Source organism: Callospermophilus lateralis, chromosome 3, assembly GCF_048772815.1.
Source record: "Callospermophilus lateralis isolate mCalLat2 chromosome 3, mCalLat2.hap1, whole genome shotgun sequence".
NCBI classification, from domain to species: Eukaryota; Metazoa; Chordata; class Mammalia; order Rodentia; family Sciuridae; genus Callospermophilus; species Callospermophilus lateralis.
In genome coordinates this window covers 114,440,696-114,467,865 of record NC_135307.1, presented here as the reverse complement: position 1 = coordinate 114,467,865, position 27,170 = coordinate 114,440,696, and the positions used below count along the sequence as shown (strand labels likewise).

At 42.5% G+C, this 27,170-nt stretch overlaps 1 protein-coding gene across 1 annotated transcript in view; it reads right to left on the bottom strand.

Annotated features, from left to right (window-relative positions):
- Positions 1–27,170, bottom strand: part of Thsd4 (thrombospondin type 1 domain containing 4) — a 598,160-nt gene that overhangs the window by 305,294 nt on the left and 265,696 nt on the right. Inside the window, exon 7 of the mRNA XM_077109034.1 lies at positions 16,878–17,014. Coding sequence (XP_076965149.1) covers positions 16,878–17,014 — 137 coding nt within the window. The remainder of the gene's footprint in view (positions 1–16,877; positions 17,015–27,170) is intronic.

Here is a 27,170-nt window from a genome sequence, read left to right as displayed (position 1 = left end):
TAGGGATGGTGAGCATTTTTTCATGTACTTGTTGATTGATTGTATGTCCTCCTCTGAGAAGTGTCTGTTCATGTCTTTGGCCCATTTGTTGATTGGGTTATTTGTTATCTTGTTGTCTAATTTTTTGAGTTCTTTGTATACTCTGGATATTAGGGCTCTGTCTGAAGTGTGAGGAGTAAAGATTTGTTCCCAGGATGTAGGCTCCCTATTTACCTCTCTTGTTGTTTCTTTTGCTGAGAAAAAACTTTTTAGTTTGAGTAAGTCCCATTTGTTGATTCTAGTTATTAACTGTTGTGCTATGGGTGTCCTATTGAGGAATTTGGAGCCCGACCCCACAGTATGTAGATCGTAGCCGACTTTTTCTTCTATCAGACGCCGTGTCTCTGATTTGATATCGAGCTCCTTGATCCATTTTGAGTTAACTTTAGTGCATGGCGAGAGAAAGGGATTCAGTTTCATTTTGTTGCATATGGATTTCCAGTTTTCCCAGCACCATTTGTTGAAGATGCTATCCTTCCTCCATTGCATGCTTTTAGCCCCTTTATCAAATATAAGATAGTTGTAGTTTTGAGGGTTGGTTTCTGTGTCCTCTATTCTGTACCATTGGTCCACCCGCCTGTTTTGGTACCAGTACCATGCTGTTTTTGTTACTATTGCTCTGTAGTATAGTTTGAAGTCTGGTATCGCTATACCGCCTGATTCACCCTTCCTGCTTAGCATTGTTTTTGCTATTCTGGGTCTTTTATTTTTCCATATGAATTTCATGATTGCTTTCTCCATTTCTATAAGAAATGCCATTGGGATTTTGATTGGTATTGCATTAAACCTATAGAGAACTTTTGGTAATATCGTCATTTTGATGATGTTAGTTCTGCCTATCCATGAACAGGGTATATTTTTCCATCTTCTAAGATCTTCTTCTATTTCTCTCTTTAGGGTTCTGTAGTTTTCATTGTATAAGTCTTTCACCTCTTTTGTTAGGTTGATTCCTAAGTATTTTATTTTTTGGGGGGATATTGTGAATGGAGTGGTTGTCCTCATTTCCATTTCAGAGGATTTGTCGCTGATATACAGGAATGCCTTTGATTTATACGTGTTGATTTTATATCCTGCCACTTTGCTGAATTCATTTATTAGCTCTAATAGTTTCTTTGTAGACCCTTTTGGGTCTGCTAGGTATAGAATCATGTCATCTGCAAATAGTGATAATTTAAGTTCTTCTTTTCCTATTTTTATGCCTTTAATTTCTTTCGTCTGTCTAATTGCTCTGGCCAGTGATTCGAGAACTATGTTGAACAGAAGTGGTGAGAGAGGGCATCCCTGTCTTGTTCCAGATTTTAGAGGGAATGCCTTCAATTTTTCTCCATTCAGAATGATGCTAGCCTGAGGTTTAGCATAGATTGCTTTTACAATGTTGAGGTAAGTTCCTGTTATCCCTAGTTTTTCTAGCGTTTTGAACATAAAGGGATGCTGTACTTTGTCGAATGCTTTTTCTGCATCTATCGAAATGATCATATGGTTCTTATTTTTAAGTCTATTGATGTGGTGAATAACATTAATTGATTTCCGTATATTGAACCAGCCTTGCATCCCAGGGATGAATCCTACTTGATCATGGTGCACAATTTTTTTGATATGTTTTTGAATCCGATTTGCCAAAATTTTATTGAGGATTTTTGCATCTAGGTTCATTAGAGATATTGGTCTGTAGTTTTCTTTCTTTGAAGTGTCTTTGTCTGGTTTAGGAATCAGGGTGATGTTGGCCTCGTAGAATGAATTTGGAAGTTCTCCCTCTTTTTCTATTTCCTGAAATAGCTTGAAAAGTATTGGTGTTAGTTCCTCTTTAAAGGTTTTGTAAAACTCTGCTGTATACCCATCCGGTCCTGGGCTTTTCTTAGTTGGTAGTCTTTTGATGGTTTCTTCTATTTCCTCAATTGATATTGGTCTGTTTAGGTTGTCTATATCCTCCTGCCTTAATCTGGGCAGATCATATGACTTAAGAAATTTATCGATGCCTTCACTATCTTCTATTTTATTGGAGTATAAGGATTCAAAATAGTTTCTGATTATCTTCTGTATTTCTGAAGTGTCTGTTGTGATATTGCCTTTTTCATCCCGTATGCTAGTAATTTGATTTCTCTCCCTTTTTCTCTTCGTTAGCATGGCTAAGGGTCTGTCGATTTTATTTATTTTTTCAAAGAACCAACTTTTAGTTTTGTCAATCTTTTCAATTGTTTCTTTTGTTTCGATTTCATTAATTTCAGCTCTGATTTTAATAATTTCTTGCCTTCTACTTCTTTTGCTGTTGTTTTGCTCTTCTTTTTCTAGGATTTTGAGATGGAGTATGAGATCATTTATTTGTTGGTTTCTTCTTTTTTTAAGGAATGAACTCCAAGCAATGAATTTTCCTCTTAGAACTGCTTTTAATGTGTCCCATAGATTCCTATATGTTGTGTCTGTGCATTCATTTATCTCTAAGAATTTTTTAATTTCCTCCTTGATGTCTTCTATAACCCATTGATCATTTAGTAACCAATTGTTCATTCTCCAAGTGATGCATGTTTTTTCCTTCCTTCTTTTATCGTTGATTTTCAGTTTCATTCCATTATGATCAGATAAGATGCATGGTATTATCTCCACTCCTTTATATTGTCTAAGAGTTGCCCTGTGACATAATATATGATCTATTTTTGAGAAGGATCCATGTGCTGCTGAGAAAAAAGTGTAACTGCTTGATGATGGGTGGTATATTCTATATATATCAATTAAGTCTAGGTTATTAATTGTGTTATTGAGTTCTATAGTTTCCTTATTCAACTTTTGTTTGGAAGATCTGTCTAGTGGTGAGAGAGGTGTGTTGAAGTCTCCCATGATTATTGTATGTTGGTCTATTAGACTCTTGAACTTGAGAAGAGTTTGTTTGATGAACATAGCTGCACCATTGTTTGGGGCATATATATTTATGATAGTTATGTCTTGTTGGTGTATGGTTCCCTTGAGCAGTATGTAGTGTCCCTCTTTATCCCTTTTGATTAACTTTGGCTTGAAATCTATTTTATTTGATATGAGTATGGACACTCCTGCTTGTTTCCGAAGTCCATATGAGTGATATGATTTTTCCCAACCTTTCACCTTCAGTCTATGTATGTCTTTTCCTATCAAATGCGTCTCCTGTAGGCAGCATATTGTTGGGTCTTGTTTTGTGATCCATTCTACTAGCCTGTGTCTCTTGATTGGTGAGTTTAAGCCATTAACATTTAGGGTTATTATTGAGATATGGGTTGTTCTTCCAGCCATAATTGTTTATTTATGTTACTATACATGGTTTGTTTTCCTTTTTGAATATTTTTCCCCCCCTTTACTGTCCTACCTCCCACTGTTGGTTTTCATTGTTATTTTCCATTTCCTCTTCCTGTAATGTTTTGCCGAGGATGTTTTGAAGACATGGTTTTCTAGCTGCAAATTCTTTTAATTTTTGTTTATCGTGGAAGGTTTTAATTTCATCTTCCATCCTGAAGCTTAATTTCGCTGGATACGTGATTCTTGGTTGGAACCCATTTTCTTTCAGTTTTTGAAATATGTTATTCCAGGATCTTCTAGCTTTCAGAGTCTGTGTTGAAAGATCAGCTGTTATCCTGATTGGTTTACCCCTAAATGTAATTTGCTTCCTTTCTCTTGTAGCTTTTAAAATTCTCTCCTTATTCTGTATGTTGGGCATCTTCATTATAATGTGTCTAGGTGTGGATCTCTTATGATTTTGCACATTCGGCGTCCTGTATGCTTCTAGGATTTGGGATTCTGTCTCATTCTTCAAGTCTGGGAAGTTTTCTCGTATTATTTCATTGAATAGGTAGTTCATTCCTTTGGTTTGGACCTCTATACCTTCCTGTATCCCAATGACTCTTAAGTTTGGTCTCTTTATATTATCCCATATTTCTTGGATGTTCTGCTCATGGTTTCTTAACAGTTTTGCTGAGCTATCTATGTTCTTTTCAAGTTGAAATACTTTGTCTTCATTGTCTGATGTTCTATCTTCTAAGTGTTCTACTCTGCTGGTAGTATTCTCAATTGAGTTTTTAAGTTGGTTTATTGCTTCCTGCATTTCTAGGATTTCTGTTTGTTTGTTTTTTATTACCTCTATCTCCCTGTATAGTTGATCTTTTGCTTCTTGGATTTGTTCATGTAATACATTGTCGAAGTGGTCGAAATGATCTTTCATTGTCTGATTTTGCTGTCTAATGTCTTCCTTGAGGCTCCAGATCATTTGCAGCATGTATATCCTGAATTCTTTATCTGACATTCCATCTGCTGCAGCTATAACCTCTTCTAAAGTTGAGTTGACCTGCATTGCTTGTGGTCCTTTCTTTCCTTGTCTTTTCATATTGCTCGTGTTTCTTTCTGCTTAGTGAAACTGTTGTGTTTTTGAAATTTTCCCCCTATATATTTATATTGCTCTTGTATAGTTGAAAAGTCTCCCTTGCAGGGGCGGGCGGCAGCTCTGCTCCTCCTCCAAATGGGGTGATCTGTCTACCACGCTGGCGGGCCGCTGGGACTGTTCTGCCAGTCGGTCGCAGGTCTGCCTACCTTGGAGGCGCGGGCAGCGGCTCTGCTCTGCCCTTCCTCCTATTGGTGTGACTTGTCTACCACGTCATCACGTCCGTGAACCCCTGGGCCTGTTCCACCAGTTAGTCGCGGATCTGACTACCTTGCAGGCGTGGGCGGCGGCTCTGCTCTGCCCCTTCTCCAATTGGGTTGTCGTGACTACCACGCCGGCAGGTCGCTGTGCCTGTTCTGGGCCCGGGCTGCAGCTCTACTCAGCCCCTCACCCAGGTGGTGTGACGTGTCTACCACGCCGGCAGGCCGCTGGGCCTGTTCCGCCAGTCTGTCACAGACCTGCTTACCTTGCGGGCGCGGGTGGAGGATCTGCTTTGCCCCTACTCCACTTGGGGTGTCTTGACTACTACACCGGCAGGTCGCTGGACCTGTTCTGGGCGCGAGTGGCGGCTCTGCCCTGTCCCTGCTCCAATTGGGTTGACGTGACTACGACGCTGTCGGGCCGCTGGGCCTACACCGACCGCGGGAGAAGGCTCTGCTCTGCCCCTACTCCAATTGGGATGACGGGTTACGTGTCTACCACACCAGCAGGCCGCTGGGCCTGATCCGCCGGTCGGACGCGGGTCTGTCTACCTAGCGGGCTCCGGGAGGCAGCTCTGCTCTGCCCCTCCTCCAATTTGTGTGACGTGTCTACCACACCAGTAGACCGCTGGGCCTGTTCCGCCGGTCGGTCGCAAGTCTGTCTACCTTGCAGGCTCGGGCGTCGGCTCTGCTCTGCCCCTACTCCAAATGGAGTGATGTGACTGCCACGCTGGCGGGCCGCTGGGCCTGATCCAGGCTCGGGGAGCGGCTCTGCTCTGCCCCTCCCCCAAGTGGTGTGACGTGTCTACCACGCCAGCAGGCCGCTGGGGCTGTTCTGCCAGACTGTCACAGGCCTGCCAACCTTGCGGACGCGGGTGGAGGATCTGCTTTCCCCCTACTCCAATTGGGGTTTTTTGACAACCACGCCGGCAGGTCACAGGACCTGTTCCGGGCGCAGGCGGCAGCTCTGTTCAGCCCCTGCTCTAGCCGGAGCGACGCGACACCACGCCGGCGGGTCGCATGGCCTGTTCCGGGCTCTGGCGGCGGCTCTGTTGGGCCCCTGCTCTAGCTGGAGCGACGCGACACCACGCCGGCGGGTCGCTGGACCTGTTCCGGGCGCAGGCAGAGGCTCTGTTCGGCCCCTGCTCTAGCCGGAGTGACGCGACACCACGCCGGCGGGTCGCATGGCCTGTTCCGGGCTCTGGCGGCTGCTCTGTTCAGCCCCTGCTCTAGCCGGAGCGACGCGACACCACGCCGGCGGGTCGCTGGACCTGTTCCGGGCGCAGGCAGAGGCTCTGTTCGGCCCCTGCTCTAGCCGGGGCGACGCGACTCCACGCCGGCGGGTCGCTGTGCCTGTTCCGGGCTCTGGCGGCGGCTCTGTTCGGCCCCTGCTCTAGCCGGAGCGACGCGACACCACGCCGGCGGGTCGCTGGACCTCTTCCGGGCGCAGGCGGCGGCTCTGTTCGGCCCCTGCTCTAGCCGGAGCGACGCGACACCACGCCTGCGGGTCGCTGGACCTGATCCGGGCTCTGGCGGCGGCTCTGCTCCGCCCCTCTGGCCTTCACAGTATTCAGCAGGACCCGGACCGAGAGACAGTTTCCGCGGGATCTTTATCCCTGGGCCAGAGCAGTTCCGGGAGCCAGAATTCGGCCTCTCCGGACTTGGTGCTTGCTCCGACAGGAGCAGGCTCCAAGAAGCAGTTTCCGCGGGTTCTATAGCCCTGGGCCAGAGCAGCTCCGGTATTCGGAGCTCCGCCGCTCCGGGCTCGGTGCGTGTTCTGATAGGAGCAGGCTCCAGGAAGCAGTTTCCGCGTGTTATTTAGCACTAAGTCTGAGCAATTTGTCTGCGAGACGCAGACAATTGTCAGCCTGAAATTACCTGATCTATAGCTGAAAGAGCTGCAATCAGTCAAAAACAAGGATGGTGACGTCAGCTCTCCAAGATGGTGGCCGCTGGCTTCCTCCGTGGTCTGACCGGTGTGGAGAACCGAACTGGACCGTTTCCTTCCCCGTCTCCAACCCAGAATTCAGCTCCGAGCTCAGCAAATGCCTAGCTGGCAGGAGCCCGCAGAATCAGCATCGCTGTATCTCTGCGGCACCAGCCCGTCGTTTCCCAGTGCGCGCCGCAGACTCCAGCCGCAGGGCGATCTGCCGAACAATCAGCGCTCCGTACGGACAAATCGCTCGCTTTTGAGCCCCTGAAGCTGATCCTCGTGCGATGAAAGTCCTTCCACTAGGTTTTGGAGCACCCCAATTTTGCTGGAAATTCCTGACAAGATAGCTTTTAGCCGTTCTAACTCATCATTTTCCCTCACAGTGACGCAGTACTCGGAGTTACTGCACTCCCTTCGCGGCCATCTTCTAAATCCTCTCTCCAGGACTTTTAAATGGCAATCATAGCCATTACTGATCCTCCTTCCTTTTTGTGGAGTCAGGGGGGAATAACTAGGCCTTTCTCCTGGTACCCAATCAAGGTTTTGTTAGAAGACCAGGTCCACAATATCCTCAGGCATTACAATTACTAGCATCTTCCTTGGAATCATGAAAATAAATCATGAGAAAAGTAGGTAGGAAAATAGTAAATTTCAAATCATCAGGAGATGGGTTGATAAATAAAAATTTGATATGATCCATATAAGATAAAACAGAATTCATGGAAGATACTATTTACTGAATGACAGAAAATTACAAAAAGAGCTATGCTGCCCACAGTAATTTTTCCCCTCTCAAATATAGTTTGTTCTAAAAGCAAACAGTCTCTTGAATGCTTATTCTGTGTTTTCCAATAAACTTCTAATTATTTTTTCTTTCTTATGCTTTTCCCCTAGGACCTTTATCTGACCTTTCATGGTTTTGTCACCTGGAATACTGTCCATGATTGTATTTCTGCCATTCCGACCCTGCGAGTCACAGAAGATTCATTTTTCAATCAAGTTAAAAGCATAATGTAAATCTGAAGTCTTTCAAAGGCTCCCAAGCACAGGTGGCTTTTCCAAGTGAAAAATGAAGGTTTCCATCTAAAGGTGTTAGCCCTAAGCAAAGAACAAACCTGTCATAACTAAATTTCAGTGTTTTCTTTCTCTTTCAAAATGTCTGTTCCAGTATGTGTGTATGAGCAGACATATAAACCAACAGACCAATGGATAAAACAGAAAGCCCAAATCTAATAATTCCATACAGTAGTTAAGATGGAGCCTCAAAATAATGGGGGCACTGATCAATTATGGTACAGGCAGTAATAGGCAGCCATCTGAAAAATACTAAAATTGAATCCACACCTTGCAAGATACACTAAGATGAATTCTAAATGGATTAATGTAAAATGTAAAAAAAAAAAAAGTATCAGGTGAAGAGGCCCACACCTGTAATCCCAGTGACTCCGGGGGTTGAGGCAGGAGGATCACAAGTTTGAAGCTGGTCTGGGCAACTTAGTGAGACCCTGCCTCAAAATTAAAAATAAAACTGGGGTTTGTAGGAGCTGGGGTTATAGCTCAATAGTACAGCACTTGCCGAGCATGTGTGAGGCACTGGATTTGATCCTCAGTACCACATAAAAATAAAAAATAAATAATAAAATAAAGGTTTTAAAAAAAAACTGGGGTTGTAGCTCAGTGGTAGAGCACCCTGAGTTCAATTCCCAGTTCCAGGAAAAAAATACATAAACACATAGAACCATAAATTTCTGAAAGAAAACACAGGGGAATGTTGCTGCTGTTGTTGTTGTTAACGATTTCACAGTGTAGAAAGTCTTTCTAAAGCACACAAATCCAGAATCAAAAGACAGAAAATTGCTCAGTTTGCCATTTAAAAACTGTTAAACTTCGGCACAGCAAAATAGTAAACCAAACCTCAGGAGCCCAGGGCTAAGTCAAAAGGCTTCCAGCTAACCAAAAACCCCAAACAAACACCTCCCCACGAAATTTATATCATAAATAACCTCTTTAATATATGAAAAAGTCCTGCTAGTTAAGGAAAAGATCAACAACTGAAGAGAAAAATGTGGGAAGATTATAAGAAGGCAGATCATACAAAAGGAATGTAAATGGTTCCTGGTCAGGAGGGCAGGGGGCCTGGGGCTGGCAGGTGAGGAGCCTCAGGCACACCTTCCAGGAGACCCTGAGAACTGAGCAGATGCCTCCTGAGGTTTTGTACCCAAGGCTCCTCAATCACCTGATCCTAGTCCAGGCCCCAGTGGTTCTTATATATCATTCAAAATAAGATAAAGACAACTGAGAACTACATAAGACATGATTTTCCACCTATCAGATGGGCAAAGATCCAAAAGCTGGATAACAAACCAGCCCCACTCACTGCCGGTGAGAGTGTGAGTGGCTCCAACTGTTCTGCAGACCAATATGCCACCTGCCTGCCAGCTATTAAATTCACAGACTCTGGACTCCCCTCTAGGAATTTATCCATCAGATACTCGCAAACATGTACAGAAACCCACATACAAGTAGATTTACTGCCCCACCGATGGTAATGGTACGACATACATGTGCATCACAGCTGAATTATGATTGATTCATACAGGGCAATACCACGCAAGTGTATAATGAAGGATGCTTCTCTTTAGATTGAAACAAAAGATCTCCAAGGTACATTAAGAAAGAAAAGCAAGGTACATTGCAGTGTATGAGATACGCTGCCATATGTGTCGATAAGAAAAGTAATAGAACATGAATAATTGACTTGTAGACACATAAAAAGATCTGTCTTAATAAAGAAAGCATCAAAGAGTAGCAATTTCCTGTTGGAACATGGGGACACTGGGTAGATGATGGGCAAGGGTCATACTTTTGATTTTAGAGTTATGTAAATATCTTATCTATTAAAAATACAAAATATGTGGTGGTACATGTTTGCGATCTCAGCTACTTGGGGTCTGAGGCAGGAGGATCCACAAGATGAGGAGCAATCTGAGCAACTTATCAAGACCCCGTCTCAAAATAAACAATAAAAAAGGGTCAAGATGTACCTCAGTGGAAGAGGGCCCCTGTCTTAGATCCCTAGTACTGCTAAATAAGTACACAGAACACAGTTTAAAAATTGTCCCATGTGTTTCCCCTCTAACACCCATGCCTACCTGGAAGCAGCACACCTCGGGCTGTGCTTTAAATGCCTTCCTATCGTATTAGTTGCTGCTCATTACAAGGTTTGACCTGACTTTTGGCAGGAATTTACAGGAGCTGCCCAAACTTGGTGCTAGGATGATAGATGCTCCCTTCACATCTTCACCCAGACTTCCCGGCTCTACCTGAGTCATCATTAGGCTTGAGCAGACTGTGTCAGTCCTAATAAGCGTGATGATGATAAAGGCTGACCCTACATTGAGATCACCAATAAATAATGAGCCGACTGAGCAAGAAGGCACAGGAACCAAAAGGGAACTGCAGCTTGCTTTGACCCTTGAGTCTGAATAGAAACTGCACAGCTTTCCACATGCAGTACAGGTTTCTGCACTCCTAAAACTTTCCTTTATGCCTTGGGGAATGGTATCTGTAGAGCTGACCTGGTATGTGGGCATTGCATAGCCCCACGCTGCCTGTACTATGATGGATGGTTCCCTGACAGTACTGGCCTGTGCTTGGTTGAGGGGCAGAGGTGAGGTAGGGGTGGACTATTTGACCCAGAAGAGTCTTCTCTGCTGAAAATTCCCTCATTTCTCCCTTATAAGTGCCAGTCACCACCCCTGATGGAAGGATTTAGGGAAAGGGCCCTTGAACCTCTCTGTCACTATGATCCACAAAGGACCAAAAGGAGGGCCAGGACAGGAGCTCTGTGTATCCTGTCCCAATTTGATGGACGCAGCCTCTCTTTTAACCGTTTTAATATTGGAGGTCCTGGCTGATCCCAAAGCCCATTCTCAACTCATGATATCATCCCTTCTCCAGGAGAGGCTTTCCGGGCTTGGATAATGATCTAATGGAGCCTTTCCATGGCTAAAGCCAGCATGTGTTTAGGAAGATGTGGGCTCTTGGGAGGAACCAAGAATGGCACCATCAGGAGGAGAGCAAACCAACCCAGGAGAGCGGGGCACAAGCACACATGGTCACCTCCTCGTCGGTCAGGCCCTGAGTACCTCAGTGTGCTGGGTCCTGGGTTAGAGGCCTCACTATTTTCCCCCCAACCCCTTGGGTCCTTAGTGTCACCACTTGTCACCTGGACCCAGCCCTCCTCAGAGGGATTCCTCTAATGCTCCATTTAACATGTGCTTCCTACCATCATCTGCTATTGAAGAATTCGGCTGCATACTGCTGGTCAAAATGTGTCATTCTTTTTGCTTATAAACCAACTTTTTGCTACTTTCCCTCCACCATACATTAAGCTCAATGTGTGGCAGGAACCATGTGAATCTTTTCTACTATTTTGGTGCTGGTGCCTGGCCCAGTGTACATCAAACAGCTGTTTATTAAATTAATAAATATGTGTAGTAATTAAGTGTTTACCAATTATTTAAATATTTATTAATCAAGAAATCTAAACAATTTTTATGTTAGGTAGTTGTTCCAATGGTTGAAAATGAAAAAAATAATAGGTAATAGGAAAAAAAAATGGGTTATATAATTAAAAAAAAAAAAAGTCCAGTTCTGGGAATTAAACCCAGGGAAATTTTTTTTGAATATTTATTTCTTAGTTATAGGTGGACACATTTTATACTTTTTTGGTGCTGAGGATCAAACCCAGTGTCTCACGCATGCCAGGTGAGCACTCAACCTCTGAGACATAACCCCAGCCCCTAAACCCAGGGAAATTTAACCACTGAGCCATGTCCCTAGTCCTTTCTTAATTTGTTTATTTTGAGACAGGGTCTCACTAAGTTGTTTAGGGACTCTATAAGTTGCTGAGGCTGGCTTTAATCCTCCTTCCTCAGCCTCCAGAGCTGCTGGGATTACAGGTGTGTGCCACCACACCTGTCCATTTCATCAGGTTTAAGTTCAGTTTCAATTTAAGATTTGAAGAGGTCCTGAGAGTAAGGACTGTGAAGGTTTTAGTGCTTGGTTATACCTACTTTTGATTATTTTCAGGAAAGGAGGTTTCACAACCAATTTCTAACTAATACCTTTGTTCATTCATTTATTGTATTTAAAATACATTTATTGGGTAATTTCATCTATTAATTACTGGGGATACAAACACAGTCTCTTTCCTTTGGGTGCTCAGATACATGTCCAAACAACTATAACACACGATGATGAGATTTAATAGTCCTAGATTAGATGGAAAGTACTTTTAGAATACAGTTTACTGGGGGCAGAAATAAGAAAAGGAATCCACAAATGGTCACATAAGGTTGGAATTCACGTATATTAAAACTCTCCACCCTATTTCAAGGCTGAATCATGCAACCACTTGGCAAAAGAGGACAGTTTATCCCATGCAATTATTCTCTTGGTTTCCTTCAGGTAACAATATAACTCTAAGCGAAGTCCACAAAAATAGAGCCAGTAAGCACAAGCAGAGAAAAAGCAATTTAGAGCAAATGGGCAGAGAAATGAGCAAGAGCCACTTGTTTAGTTCAGGAAGGCACAATAAAGTTTTTAAAGGGGGAAGATGGAAATTTGGCACCTGAAAACAGACACACACACACACACACACACACACACACACACACACACACATTATGTCATCCTTTCCTAGTCAGGGCAATACAATGGTCCAGAGCTTATCTCTGAACATTTGCAAACAGTTGCCTTGCTTTCATTTATTGAATAGACATGACCCTGTCTGCTGATGTGTCCTGATGGAAGCCAAGCGGTGTCCCAGCACATGCTGAGCGTGGGCAGATGGCGGAACTGCAGGAAGGGCCCTACAGCCCGGTGATTGATCACTGACTGTGGGGGTGAAGGGAGAAGGGAAGGTCAGTAGCAGGAGGGCTTCATGGAAAGCACGGGGTGGGGTGGGGGAGGATGCACTCGTACTTTTCTAGGTTTTTCCGCCATTAGCTCAGAAGGGGCTCAAGGCATTAATGGTGAACAGAAAAAACAAGGGAGGGAGGCAGGAACTTGAGGAGGTGCCAAGAGCTCTTGCAAACCTTCAAGGCCTTGGGCTCTGGGGACTCGGCCAAGGGGGTTTTCTCTCCTTGTTTTATCTACATTCAACTGCCCATCCCAGGTCTAAAACAGAAAACTGCACTGGATTCAAGACTACTTTCATCTGGGTGAAATCCAACACACTGAGTCACAAAATACCTTAATTCATTTCCACATTTATTTTAAGAATTCGTTCAAATGATAGGCATTTTGCTAAAGCCAAAAGTACACATGGCACTGGATTCCAGGCTGATGGGAAGCATATGCCTTCCCATGGAGGCCCACACTGTGGAGGCCCAAACTGGAGGCCCTGCTAGGTCAGGGATTAACTAATTGTAAATGTTTTGTAGTAAAGATGTATAGTGTTTACTACAGGAGCCAGGAGACCTGAACTTCATTCCATAGACGATAGGGAGCCACAGATGGAATTTAAGCAAAAGAGAGGCATATCCTGATTTGTTTTTTGGAAAAACAGTCATTTGGGAAAGAGGACATGAGGAAAATAAACCCAGAACTGTAGAGAGGACATGGATGTTTTTCCATTACAATACACTACCTTTTCTGTTCTGATGAGGTTCAGCCTGAAAAACTACCACTAATTGTAAACTACACAGAAGTGCTTAGTAGGTACAACTCTCTTCAACTTCACGATAGTCCTCGGTAACTTAGGGATATACAATTCCCACTTAACTGGGCCATTGTCAAGGTAAATGTATGAATGAAATCACTTGTATATAAAGTGTGCAGCACCGTGCCTGGTACATATTAAACTCTCAGAAATGGCTCCTTGATGGCTTGTCTCAGCTCCAGTACCTGTCCCCTTTGTGATTCGGAAGCCACCTATTCTTGGCAAAGCACCTACTCAAGAACTGTTCCTTCATAATCCCAGACTTCTTTTTTGTTTGTTTGTTTATTTTTTAAAGCAGGGCTGGAGATAGGTCTTAGAGTGATCCTGACTCTTTTAGGATCCTTCAAGTTGGGAGGCCTAAGATTTCTGACCGTTGGTCTCCAGAAAGCTAAGGATTTTTTTTTTTCCTTAGTCCTCGACCCAAAATGACCCTATTCTTTCAAATGCCTGATATGCCTTCAAGTTAAAGTTTCATCTATTTTTACTGCATTGTCAGCAAAAATAATAATACATACATATCAAGTAAAATTCAGAGAAAAAGTTTAAAGCTGAGATTAATTGACTGCTTAAGAACAAAAAATATGTTTATTGGTCTAATTGCTATTTCATTCCCATAAATGACATCATGACTGGGCAGGGCTGGAATTGTCTTTGAGGTGTCTCTGAAGACTGGTCATATATAACCATTTGATATCAAGAGGGCTGAGGGGAAGCAGGTGGAATCTCTGCAGCCTCCTATACATGCTCCTGCTTTTGGAAAGCCAGCGTAGGAGTGCTAGTGCCCTTCCCCTTCAAGGCCCATCTCTATGCAGCCAGGGACCTGGAGCCAAAGTTTGGGATCCTTCTGTCCCTGCCAAGGAAGGGCGAATGTCCCAGCATGGAAGGCCTGGAACGGCTCCTCCATATTCTTCCTTGCTCCAACCCCCACAAAGCCAGTCCTAGGATATTTGCTTCCTTCCCACGTCCTTCCAGCTCTTGGGTCCAACATGCAGAGGAGCTCCAGGGACTGGGCAACACACTTACTCCCAATCAGAATTTAGCTAAACTTGCACTGGGTGGGCACGGCTCTTTGTTAGCCTTGGTGTGGGACAGGGTGCTGCTCCCCTTCCCAGTCTGTGGGCTTATCAAATATTCTCATTTGATGCTCGCTACCTCTCATTAACTCCTGTTGCCAGTCTAGCTATTCTCTTCAACTTCACATGGTCTGGGGAGGTTTGTGGGACCATTGCAGAGACAAACATAACCCGGGATTACTCTCTGTAAGTGACAACTTTCTCAGCCACAAGGCAGGGGGACAGAGATATCAGTTTCAATTCCAGGCGTCCAGAACTTCAGCTTGGGAAGCAATGTACTTGTTATTTAAATTGAAGTTCTAGGGAGGAAGGGGTAGTCAGCAGCTCTGCCAACTTCCATAATGGGATTTTAGGCAAATGCTCAGAGAAAAATATAAAGAAGGATCAAAGTGGTCCTTGTAATATCAGATTCGTATTAAGATATCCATATCATATCAGCCTTTGAGCAATTATTATCTGCAAACTGTGTTGCCCTCTATTTTGAAAGTTTTTTTTTATCAGTTAGAAGAAATCTATATCCATCTTCTTGGTGTTTGTTTTTCTTTCATGTCGCCAGTCCAGAAACCCTTACTGCAACAGAGGAAAAAACACTTCTTCCCCAGTGAAGAGGCCACGATTCATCTTCCCTCCAAGTCGCCTCACCATCCCATATTGACATGCCTGGCCCTTTGTTAACTATATTTAATCAAAGGACCCCTCAAAACTTTGCTACTCAAAGTATGATCCAAGGACCAGCAACATTATCAGCACATGGGCGTTCTTAGGAAAGTGGACTCAGTCCCTTCTTCAGATCTACTCCCTCAGAATTCACAACACCCTGGGCATGCACATTACAATGTAAAAACACTTCCTCAGAAGATAAGGGGAATCTCACAAATCTATGATCTGCCACACACATGCCCCCCTCAGAAAAAAAGCAAGTACTTTTGCATAGAAAACTCAAGTACCATTAGATATACATGAGTGTAGACAGTGAGTGCCAGGTTCTGTTATAAGGGTCATCATGATTCTTCACTTCATCCTTCTCAATTTGTAGAGGGTAAACAGGGTGCAGAGAGCTTAAGCAGCTTTTGCAAGGTCACGCAGTAAATCAATGGAAGAGACAGGATTTGAATCCGGGCACGCCTGACTCCAGAGAGCAAGTTTCTAGCCATGACACTATCCCTCCTCCCAATAGTGAACTTGCATTCAGGAAATTAAATAATTGATCCAGGACCTGGGAGAAAAGGCTAGATTCTCTAAGGTGCCTCATTTTGGGGTCAGTGGCATTTAGAAGCAGTGAGCATTAGAAGTGAGGATCTCAGAACTCCCTTGGGTTATCATCTGAGGATGCCAAAGCTTAAAGAGAGAAAATGTGTGAAAACCAATGGTTTTCCCATAGGAGTAGAAAATTGGAGGCCAGGACATGTCTGAGCCTCTAGTGAACTCCCTATCAAGCTTCCTGCCTCCTGGGTGCCACATCTTAATTCTTCCAGGGTTTGGCTCTTCCAAAGGCATTTCCAAGTGACATTTCCTTTCATTCCAAATCTGAGAATATCAGTTCTGCTTCCTTGTATTCCATTTTGTCATTTTGTATCCTATGTAAAACCTTCTTTTAAAAGGTTAGTGTGAGGGGGAGTTTGTGCTTATAAATCACACTTCAAAAACTCTAATAACAAATAGATGTGTGATCTACAATCAAAGTTTAACAGGAACTTTCAGATGTTACAGCCAAAGCGCTCTCTTCCTTTGATGAAAGTCAGTCCTGCTAGCTATTGAGTGTTAATTCAGGTCGAATCTTAGTTTGGGCTCCAGAGTCATTTGCCAGCTAGGTCTTAGCTCTGCTAATGCTTTTATAGATGAAAGCAGGGTAGAAGTCCAGGACCAACGAATGTGGCTCTGGAACCTGGGCCATCCCATCTGAGATGCCTATATTTAACCAAATGGTACCTTCTGTCAATGTTGACTATCCCACAAGGAGTGTCTCCAACCCCAAATGTTTGCAGAATATGGGGCGGGGAGTTTCTGGAACAGACTTCAGAAGCCCAAGGAGGTGAAAAACTCTTCCTGTTTAAAGTACAATTTCTGCTATAAAAGGCATTAAACAACTTTCCTTTGGAAGACTGCCTCATCTGGGAGAGGCAAGATAAAACACGCCATCCCCTTAAAATGCCACCCTTATGATGCCACCATTTCTGAACTTACCCGGCAGCGCCCTCTCCATAACCTCTACTCCAGGGGTAAGGAAGTTGTTCCAGACCCCACCACTCAAGACTGCCCCATCTCTTGTGAGACGTGTGGTGTGAACATCAATCACTTAAATGCCTGAAATGCCAGAGTGGGTCAAAGACCAAAAGCAGAGAGCTGACAAGCAACGTCCACCTCAGCCCAGTTCTCCCAGAGCTCATGGTTCCAGGGACCCCGTGTGGGCTGGGGAGCCATAGCAGCTGCTCTGTGAAAACAAGAGACTGGCAGCCATGAAACAAACACCCTAAGATTCCACCCTGAACACCCTGTCCAGGGGACTTACCTTGCACTGTCCGGACACGCAGATGGCCGTTCCATTCTGGTCACATGGGGTTCCATCAATGACCTTCTCCGCTTGCCGTACATAGAAGCGGTAGCCCATTGCCTGGCAGTTCAGCTCACACTTGCGATTACCCTTTACTGCCCCAAACAAAAAAAAGATGTCAGTGCTGCAGAATCAATCAGCACCTTTTATCACTATGTTTTTATGTTTTAAAAATTCACATAACATAAAATTAACCATTAACTAAAGTTTACATTTAAGCACATTTTAGTATATTCACAAGGTTGGACAACTAGTACCACTGCCTAATTCCAGAATATTTCCATCACCTCAAAAAGAAACCTCCTGCCTGTTAGCTGCCACTCCAATTCCTCTCTCCCTCCAGATCTTGGCAACCACCAGCCTACTTTCTGTCTCTCTGGATTTGTCTATTCTGGACATTTTGCAAGCACATACTTTTTCAAGTTGCAAGGAAGTATTGATACTCTCAGATTTGACGGCTTAGGGAAGGGCTGTATCTTGGTCTACTGGCATGGTAGAGATTCAATGCTAAGTGAACATCATAAAGAATCTTCTCCATGTTCTGTTTATAGATCATCGTTCCACACTTTGTCACTGTCATAATTATATTTTGTATATCCGTAATCATACAACTTTTATAATATAACCTATGTAGTTATATGATCTTTGTGCTCTTCTTAAAGGCTGCTGTTTCCTGTAAAATTTCATCCACTAAGAGATAATTTAAGGGCTTTTTCCATCACCTTAAGCTGCCGTTCAAAGTCCTAAACAATGGACAAAACATCTTCCAAGAATTAAACCTCGCCTACTTTTATGGTCTCATTTCCTGCCATTGTTCCTCAAATCCACATTCTACATCCAACTAACCATTTCCTCTGTCTAGCCATTGCTCAGCTCCTTCTGCCCTTCCCTCACTTGGCTAGCATCCAAATTGACCTTGCTTTAGTGCCCAGGTCACCTCTATGGAACCTGATTCCACCTGTGCACCCACCCATCACAGGTTGATTTGCCTCCTCTATTACAGCATGAACCATGCTTTATTGTTGTACGGTCTGAGGGAGCCCAGGAATGTGTCTTTCTTCATCACTTTTGCATTCTCAGTACCTGGCAGAGATCTTTGCACATAGCAAACACTACAGATCACTGAGGAATAAAAGAAGGGATGAATACATGCATGTTTTCCCCCAATTTTTTGTTTTTTCCTTTTTCTCCCCTCCCTCTGCTAGATGCATTCCCCTTTGTCTAAGCCTTTTTCTATACCTTTGTTACTTCACACAGAGCTTGATACACAGAGGGACTCCATAAATGCTAACTTAATTAAGGAACAATTTAGCTGCTTCCAAAATAAGAAAGAGAAAAAAAAGTTTAGGCAAAATATATTTCCATATCCAAAAGAAACAGACAAGCCAAGTACACACTGATTTTTTTAAAAAAACTGTTTTTGGAGACAAGACTAGTGCTATGCTTAGCCATAGAGAGAATGTTCCAGGGTCGTGCCTTTGTCTAAACATCAGATTACTGGATTGGGCAATACTGACTTTTTCCTACACAACATAATACATCATATTTTCCCTCGTGTGGCTGCCTGACTATTACGGCAATGAACTTCCTTCTATTCCAAAGCCATTGGAAACCACTAACAGGAAAGAACATGGCACCTCCGGGACAGCATGTTCATGGAAGATTGAATTGTGTGTGCGCACTCTGAGCTCTATCTTAGAAGTTAAGAGAACTGCTTTCCTATCCTGGCTGTCCTAAAGATATAAGACGCGATCTTGGAAAAACAAAAACAAAAAACATACAGAATAAGTGAGGCCTTAAGTAACTTAGCAAGAAGGTGCCTCAAAATAAAAAAAAAAAATAAAAAGGGCTGGAGATGTGGCTCAGTGGTTAAGAGTCCCTTCGTTCAATCCTCAGTACGCAAAACAAAAAATGCTAAGAGGGAAGCGATTTTGGAAATGATCCCAAACCAGATCCTTTTGTAGACTTAGAAAACCTCAGGCTGGGGGCCTGATGGGTGTGAGGCTCTGGGTTTAACCCCCAACACTGCAAAAGGAAATGACAAGTTAGAGGCAAAACTTGCCTCTACAGCTTGCCTTCTCCTTTCCTCCATCAAGACCTTGTTCCTTCTCCTCTTAGGTCCTCACTCTAAGTGCTGGCTGGGGCTAGCCAGGCACATCACATTTCAATAGAAAGAACATGGCACCTTGGGGACGGCACGGTTCATGGAAGATTGAATTGTGTGTGAGCACTCCAGGCTCCATCTCAGAAGTTAAGAGACCTGCTTTCCGATCCTGGCTGTCCTGTGAAAGGCAGCCTCCCAGTGGGCAGGAGTTTGGGGTTCTCACTTCTGGCTTCCTCTCAACGACTTCTATCCTTTGGGATGATATCTGCTACAACTGCCATTTTATTTCTCAGTATTCGCAGCCATAATACAAAGGAACATTCTGGGGGGTCGGGGTGGTGGGTGGAAAAGCTAAACATGAAATAGTTACGGCAAAATCTCCAAGTGGTTAATGGAAAATAACCCAGAGGAATGGTTCAGACCCAGGCTCCTTCCTCCTGCGGCTCAAACCAATCACTGAGACTGACCCTTCCCTGTCCTTAGATGGTGTTCTTGCCTTCTTAGATCTGCAACCAGGAGATCACTGAAACTTGAGCTCATGTGACTCCGCGACAAAATCGACCAGAATCCTTTTGCCTTAAAGAAACACTCGCTGTAGTGTTTCTCAGATTACATCAGGATGCTACTAGACCCTGCATATACTCCCCAGCCTTTAGGGTTCCACAGTAAAATACAGGCAAGGGCCTCTCTTCATTCCTTTTGTTTCTCTCTCAAACAAAATTACATTTCTGGGGCTGGGTGTAGTTCAGTGGTAGAGCGTGTGTTTAGTGTGTACAAGGACATGGGTTCAACCCCCTGCACCATTAAAAAAAAAAAAATTACTGATTGCCAGAAGATGCTTCTCTAAGCGGACTTCATCACATTTTTATTGGTGCACAGGAAGGGGAACACAGGAGAGGAAGCACAAGCAGGGAGCCACGGTAAAGTACAAATGGGCACCTACTTCTCTTCCCTGATTTTCTCCCTCCTATTCCTCTCCCTCTCTGTTCTCATCTGCTTCCTAAAGTCCTCCCAGCCCCCAGAGGGGACACTTCACCTTCCACCCAGTAATCAGTGGTTCTCAGTGTGGTTCTGGGAGCAGCAGCACCAGCATCTCTTGGGGACTTCCAGAAAACGCAGAGTCTTGGCCTCACCTCAGGCTGCCTGAATCAGAAACTGAGGAACAGCCCAGGCCACAGTCAGGTTGGGAGCCACTGCTCTAAAGAAGATCAGGGAACAAAGAGACTTGGAAGCTCCTGACTATCCTTATTTAAATCAAAGATGTTCCAATCCCCACACCTAAATTTAAAAGATAATATAACCCCAAATATAAGCATTCTAAATAAATTGAAGATATTACCAAGTATCTGGATCCCCGATATTAAAGAAGCCTGTGATCATGAAAGAAATGTTGAAAAATATAGAAGCAAATTTAAGTTACTTAAAATAAAGCAGTGAGTAGCTACTTGATTTACCTACAAATAGAAATTAAAGATTTAAAATAGTCATTGAGGTCTGTTCCCTTGGGAAAAAATCCATGGATGTATTAATAAAGAGTTTTTTGTTTTGTTTTTAAGTAATAAAAAGTGATAGGACAAAAAAATATATAGAAAGGAGTTAACAGTTTCAAAATGTTGAAAGCTAGACAGCAGAAGGACCCATGGTAAAGATTCAGCCCAGGAAAGCTGGTCCCAAGCAAGAACTGAAGCAGAAATGCCACCTGGCATTGCAGAGTCTCCTGTTTGGACACAGGAGACAGAAGAGGCTTAAAACCAACAAAACCGTTGGGATGTTTGAGAAGTGGAGGTTCCGCTTTCCAGAATGGCTGCCTAATGCCTCTGGAAATCAACCATCCATAAACACAAGAACACTGGAGTGGTTATTCCAGTATCAGACAAAAGAGACTTTAAAAATGTTACTAAAGACAAATAAAGACATTTTAAATGATAAAAGGTTCTATCCCTCAGGAAGACAGAACAACAGAGCCCTAAAGTACATGAAATAAAAACTGGTAGAAGTGAAAGAAAAAATAAACAACTCAGCAATAGCAGTTTTCTACTTTTATAGTCCACTTTCAGCAATTTATCAACAATAAGAAAGAAAACCAACAAGGAAAGAGAATACTCAAATAACAGTGTAAATCAAGCAGGCTTTGAAGATACCTATAAACCACTCCACCCGACAACACAGAACACACATTCTTCTCAAGTGCACACCAAACATATGCTAGGAGGAAACAAGTAACAGCCATTAACAAGACTCAGGAAGTTTAAAGGACTAAGACAATAAAGGGTATGTTCTCTGTCCATATTAGATTGATCTTAGGAATCCATAGCAGAAAGAACTTTGGGACAAATACGTGGAAATTCAACAACATACTACTAATAAACGATCAAGGAAAACACACCCACAGACACAGACACAAAGAAAATTAGAAAAAAAACATCATTTGAAATTAATAAAAGTGAAAATACAACATACCAAAGTTCATGGGCTATAGGTATATTGGTGCTTAGAGGGAAAACTTAAAACTATAAATATCTATATTTAAAAAGATCTCACATCAATAATTGAGAGTTCAGAAATAAATCTTTACATTTATGGTCAATTAATTTTGACAAGGGTTCCAAGCCAAAATCAATATATCTTTGCAACAAATGACACTGTGACAACTTGGCACATTACAAGCAAAACAATGAACTTGGACCCCTACTCATACCATACACAAAAAAGAACTCAAGAAATATCATCGACTTAATGTAAGACTATGGCTATAAAATTCTGAGAAGAAAATATAGGCATTGGGCTGGGGGTATGTAGGTCAGTGGTAGAATACTTTCCTAGCATGCTCAAGGCCTGGGGTTCAAACCCCAGATTCAGAAAAGGTGGGGGGTTGAGAAGGAAGAGGAGGAGGAAAAGGAGGAGGAGGAGGGAAGAGAAGGGGAGAGGAGAGGAGAAGGAGAGGAAAAGAGGAGAGAAAAAAGGAAGGGAGAGGGGAAGGAGGAAAGAAAATATAGCATTAATCTTTGTGATTTTAGATTTGGCAATAGTTTCTTAGATGTGATATCAAAAAAAGAGAAAAAAACAAGTGATAAAGAAAAAATAGATAAATTAATTTTCACCTTAGAATTCGAAAATGACATGAAAACCCACTGAATGGGCCAAAAAGACATATATCATATATCAAGTCATATATCACATATGTGACTTATATCCAGAATTTATAAAGAATGCTCAATAAAATACAATAAGAATTTCTCAATAAAAAGGCAACACAATTAAAAAGCGAACAAAGTTTTTGTTTTTGTTTTTGGTTCTAGGGATGGAACCAGGGCCTTGTGCATGCAAAGCAAGCACTCTACCAACTGAGCTATATCCCCAGCCCAGACAAAGCTTTTGAATGGATGTTTCCCCCAAGGAAGATATACAAATCATAAATAAGCATGCAAAAAGGTATCCGACATCAACAGTCACTAAGGAAATAAAAATCAAACCACATTAAGAAACCACTTTGCATCTACTAAGCTAAATTAAAAAAAAGTAACAATAACAAGTATTGACAATAATGTAGAGAAATTAGAGCTTTTTTATAAGACCATGTAATGCTGGCAATGTTGTAAACTGGAATCGCTTCTTTGGAAAATATGGCAATTCTTAAACATGTTAAACAGAGTTACCTTGTGATCTACATATTCTACATCTAAGTTTATACTCACAAGAAATGCAAATATATGTCTACACAAAAATTTATATGTAAACATTCATAACAGCTATCTTAGTCCAATTGGGGTGCCAAAACAAAATTAGTCATTTATAAACAACAGCAATTTATCTCTCAGTTATGGAGGCTGTGAAGTCAAATATCAAGGCACCAGCAGATTGGATGTCCAGTGAGGGCTCTCTGCTTCCTACATGGGGCTTGTTACTGTGTCCTCACAAGGCAAAGGAAGCAGGGGGGCTCTAGTGAATTCTTTTATGAGGGCACTCATTCCATTCCTGAGGGAGGAGCCCTTGCAATTTAATCACTTCCTATCTTAGTCTATTTTCTGTTGCTATAACAGATTATATCTGAGACTGAATAATTTATAATAAAAAAAGTTTTATTTAGTTCACAGTTCTGGAAGTACAAGAGCAGGCTTCTTCTGCTAGGCTTCTAGTGAGGGTCACATGAGGCTCCATGCAGGGCAGAAAAGTGGGAGGGGAAGTAGGTGTATGAGGAAGAGAGGTAGGGGACAAAGAGGCTGACTTACTTTATAAGAACCTGCTTTTGAGAGAACTAATACATTTCACCAAAAACGAATCCAGTTTCACATTAAAGACATTATCCTTGTTAAGCTGCCACCTCCCAACACTACCACATGGGCAGTCAAATTTCAATATAAATTTTGGCAGGGACAAACCACAAGGAAGCCACAGCACTTCCTAAAAGTCCTCCCCTCTTCAGACCATCACACTGGGTATTAGGTTACAACATATGCATTTGGAGGGGACACCAATCTTCAGGAGCAGTATTCAGAATAGCTAAAAAATGGAAACAACCCCAATGACCCTCAACTGATGAATGGTTAAACCAACTAGGTTGTATCCAAACAAAATACGTTATATCCATAAAATGGAATATTATTTGGCAACAGAAATAAATGAAGTATTCATACATGCTATGGCATAGATAAATCTTCAAATCATTATGCTTCGTGAAAGAAGCCAGTCATATAAGGACACATATTGTATAATTCCATTTATATGAAAATGTTCAGCACAGGCAAATCCATAGAGAAAGAAAGTACATTGGTGGTTTCCAGGGATGGGACAGAAGGGAGAATACAGAGTAGCTGGTAATGGGGGTGGACTTTCTTCTTAGGGTGGTGAAAACTTTCTGTAGCTATACAGTGATGATGGTTATATAATACTCAAAATATATTATAAACCACTAAATTGGTGATTCTTATGATATATAAATTAAAACACACACACACACAAAAAAAAAAAAAAAAAAACAGGAGAAGCCAAAGCAGTTAGTTTCCCAGATCCAAAGGAAACCATCAAATAAATAACTCCAGAAAATTTGTTTCTAGATTGGAGGAGCCTATCTAGGGCCCAGGAAAATTGTGCCAGAGGTGGGATTTTAATTTTATCCTACTTAGAGTTAAGATGTTTGCCAATCACTGTTTCATGAGTACAAATAGAAGATAGAAAACTCCTGGGTCAGAGATAAAGAAACTTATCACTCATGGACGAGCAAGCAGTATGAACACTGGCATGTTTGTGGCAGTCCCCTTGGCTCCCAAGTCCTATCTGAGCAATGCACAGAGGCCCAGGTGGATACTGCACCGGCACTGGTGTGGCCTTGCAGCTGAGGAGCACTGAGCTTGGGAGACCCCACTGCTTTTTGTCCCGTTGGAGACTTATCTCCTCCCTCAAGATTGTTCACTGTGAACACAAACTTAAGAAATGATCCTGTTTTAGGGGACTTGCATTCTTAATCACACTTTACAAGACCTATAAGAGCAGAGAAGTGTTTACCAATAAGTGGATTAAAAGGAAACCCACACCAAGGACACATCTCTGTGAAATATCAAGGCATTCGGAACAAAGAAAATGCCAGCTTCCAAGAGGAATCAAATAAACAAAACAGTATTAGAATTCTCAACAACAACTTTGAAAGCTGGATGATAATTGAGTAATAATGAATTAAAATGTTGGAAGGGAAATAATTTCCAAATTGGAACTCTACATCTAGTCAAAGTGTCAATTCTTAGGAAAAGTTAAGCATTTTCAGAAAAGCAACTTGTGCAATTTACCTCACATGTACCATTATTGGAGGATGTGTTCTGCCACAAGAAAGGAGTAAACCAGGGGTCAGAAGATCTAACCCCAGAAAGAAGCAAAGAAAGCTTGAGGACCTTGATGAAAGACCCTGACAACCCAGCGGAGCACTGGGAAGGACTGGAGCAGGTCAGAAGGCTCCGGGAGAGACTTCCTCAGAAAGATGAAATGGCTCCATGTTGAGATTTCAAGATATTAAGTAATTGAAAGAAGATTTACGCAATTTAGATCTTGGGGTTGAATTAGTATGAAGTAGAGATAAAAGTAGGCACAATAAAAGCAAAAGGTTTTAAAAAAAGAGAAAGGATTTCAGGAAAGGAAAAGTAGTCACAGTATATGCAGTAGATGCTTCAGTGTGGTGCCCAAATAATCCACCTCCCATCACCCAATCCGACTCAGTAATTCCTCCAGGGGCTGGGAGTTTGCTCACAGGTGTCTTTCTGGAATTTGCTTTCAGCCTAAGGCTCCCTTAGGTCAAGCTTTGTCCCCAGGGAAAACCTCATCTAACGATTGATCGACATGGTACAAAGACAGACCCTCCCCGTCTCAATGTCAGATAACTCTGCAGGTCTCTCCCCTCACAGACCTTCCCATGAGACCAGCTGACTGAGTCACAGTTCAACAACTTCCCCACTGCCCTATCCTGCCTCCTACATCACAGGTGTTGTGCCCCAATAAACACTGGACGCAAACCTCAGGCTCAGGACCAGTGTCCTGGGGTCAGCTCCCATTGTCTACACTATAGAGTGGGCACAGTTGTTACCAATGTAAGCAACTATTATCCATCTAACCAAAATTACAGCACATCGCTATTTAGAGAGTGTGGGGCGGGTGTGCAAGGAGGTCAAAGGAGCAGCTGATGAAGAGGGCAAAGCCTACATTTTTAATAGAAAAACTTTTAAATAGAAAAATGTAGAAGTAATAATATAAGCATCACTTAGAGATAAGGTAAATATGGAAAGAATAACTAAAATAGGGAGTACGAAACATTAGGTAAGGAGCAAACAGAACTTTTTGAATCTGTAAGATATACATGTATAACTTTAAAAAATAAAAATTTTAAAAAATATTTTAAAATCACCTCAATAATTCAGGTTCTGAGAAATACAATCCTTCTGTGCAGTTACTATCAATGGTCTCTCCCAATTTTATTCAAAATTAATACAAAAGCATAAAACTCCCTGCTGTCTTTCCAGGAACTTTGCATAAGTGCAAGAGAAAAATGTTGTTTCTAAGAAAGCAAAACATGGGGAGGTTTTACGTTTTAGTGAGCTTTGCATTCACTCTAAGGAAGCAAGAGGGAGACTGTAGGGAGACTGGGTGGAAAAGCGGCAGGAAGCGAGGTTTGAGCTAGTCCCACGACTGCAGAGCTTATCCACTTTCATCAACTGGGGAGAGAATTTCAGGTAAGCTAAGAGGAGAGATTTCATGCCTGAAGATCGGAGTCTGTTCTTAGAGAATGGGTAACATCTGGGCCTACTTTCAAATCCATTCAAATTTCACAAGTTCACTCCAAGTTTAGTACTGAAGTCCTCATTTCTCAGGCTCAAGTTCCATTTTGGGGGTAGAATATATATGATATCCCTGTTCAAGAAAAGCAGCCTCGTAAACACAGCCCATAAAACTTGGACGTGGCAGGTTGCTTACCCAACACATGCTGACGAGTGAAGTGTAAATGAATTAGAAACATGTGGACACAGGTCACGAGTGTGTGTGTGTGTGTGTGTGTGTGTGTGTGTGTGTGTAGAGGGCTTAAGTTAAATAAAAAGCTATTTGCTCAAAGCAGAGCCACAGACTCAGGGTTTGCAGTATTTGGTCTGGGGAATAATCCAGAAGCAGGCAGAGCAGGAGCAGCGACTGCATTATCTGTGTGGCATGCCTCCTGTTTAGGACAAAGGATCTGCCTGCTATGGATTTCACGTTCTGCACTAGACTCAGATGATGATTCCTCTTTAAACTGATTTCCCCAGACTGCATTTTCCAGGACAAAGTTATGGAAAATAAGATGAAGAGAATTCTTCTAAGGGACCAGACTCCGCTCAGAAATTTAAAAATGGTTATGAAAAAGTCAGAAGAGAAGAGGGACGAGACTGTTGAATTCTTAGCTTTTCCTGTTCTGAAAAGGAAACTGTTTCGGGAGCATTCCATCACTGAAGCTTAAACACAAAAACATACAGTTTATCAATTACTTACTATCCCAGAGCTTCCATCCCACACTTGGAACTATGTCGTTTGAGCTTTTGAAGTTCACGTGCAGTGCCCTACTGAATCTTATTTAACTGACAGTCTTAATAGGCTTAGGTACCAGGATTAGAAACAGTGAACAAAAACGTCTTTTTTAA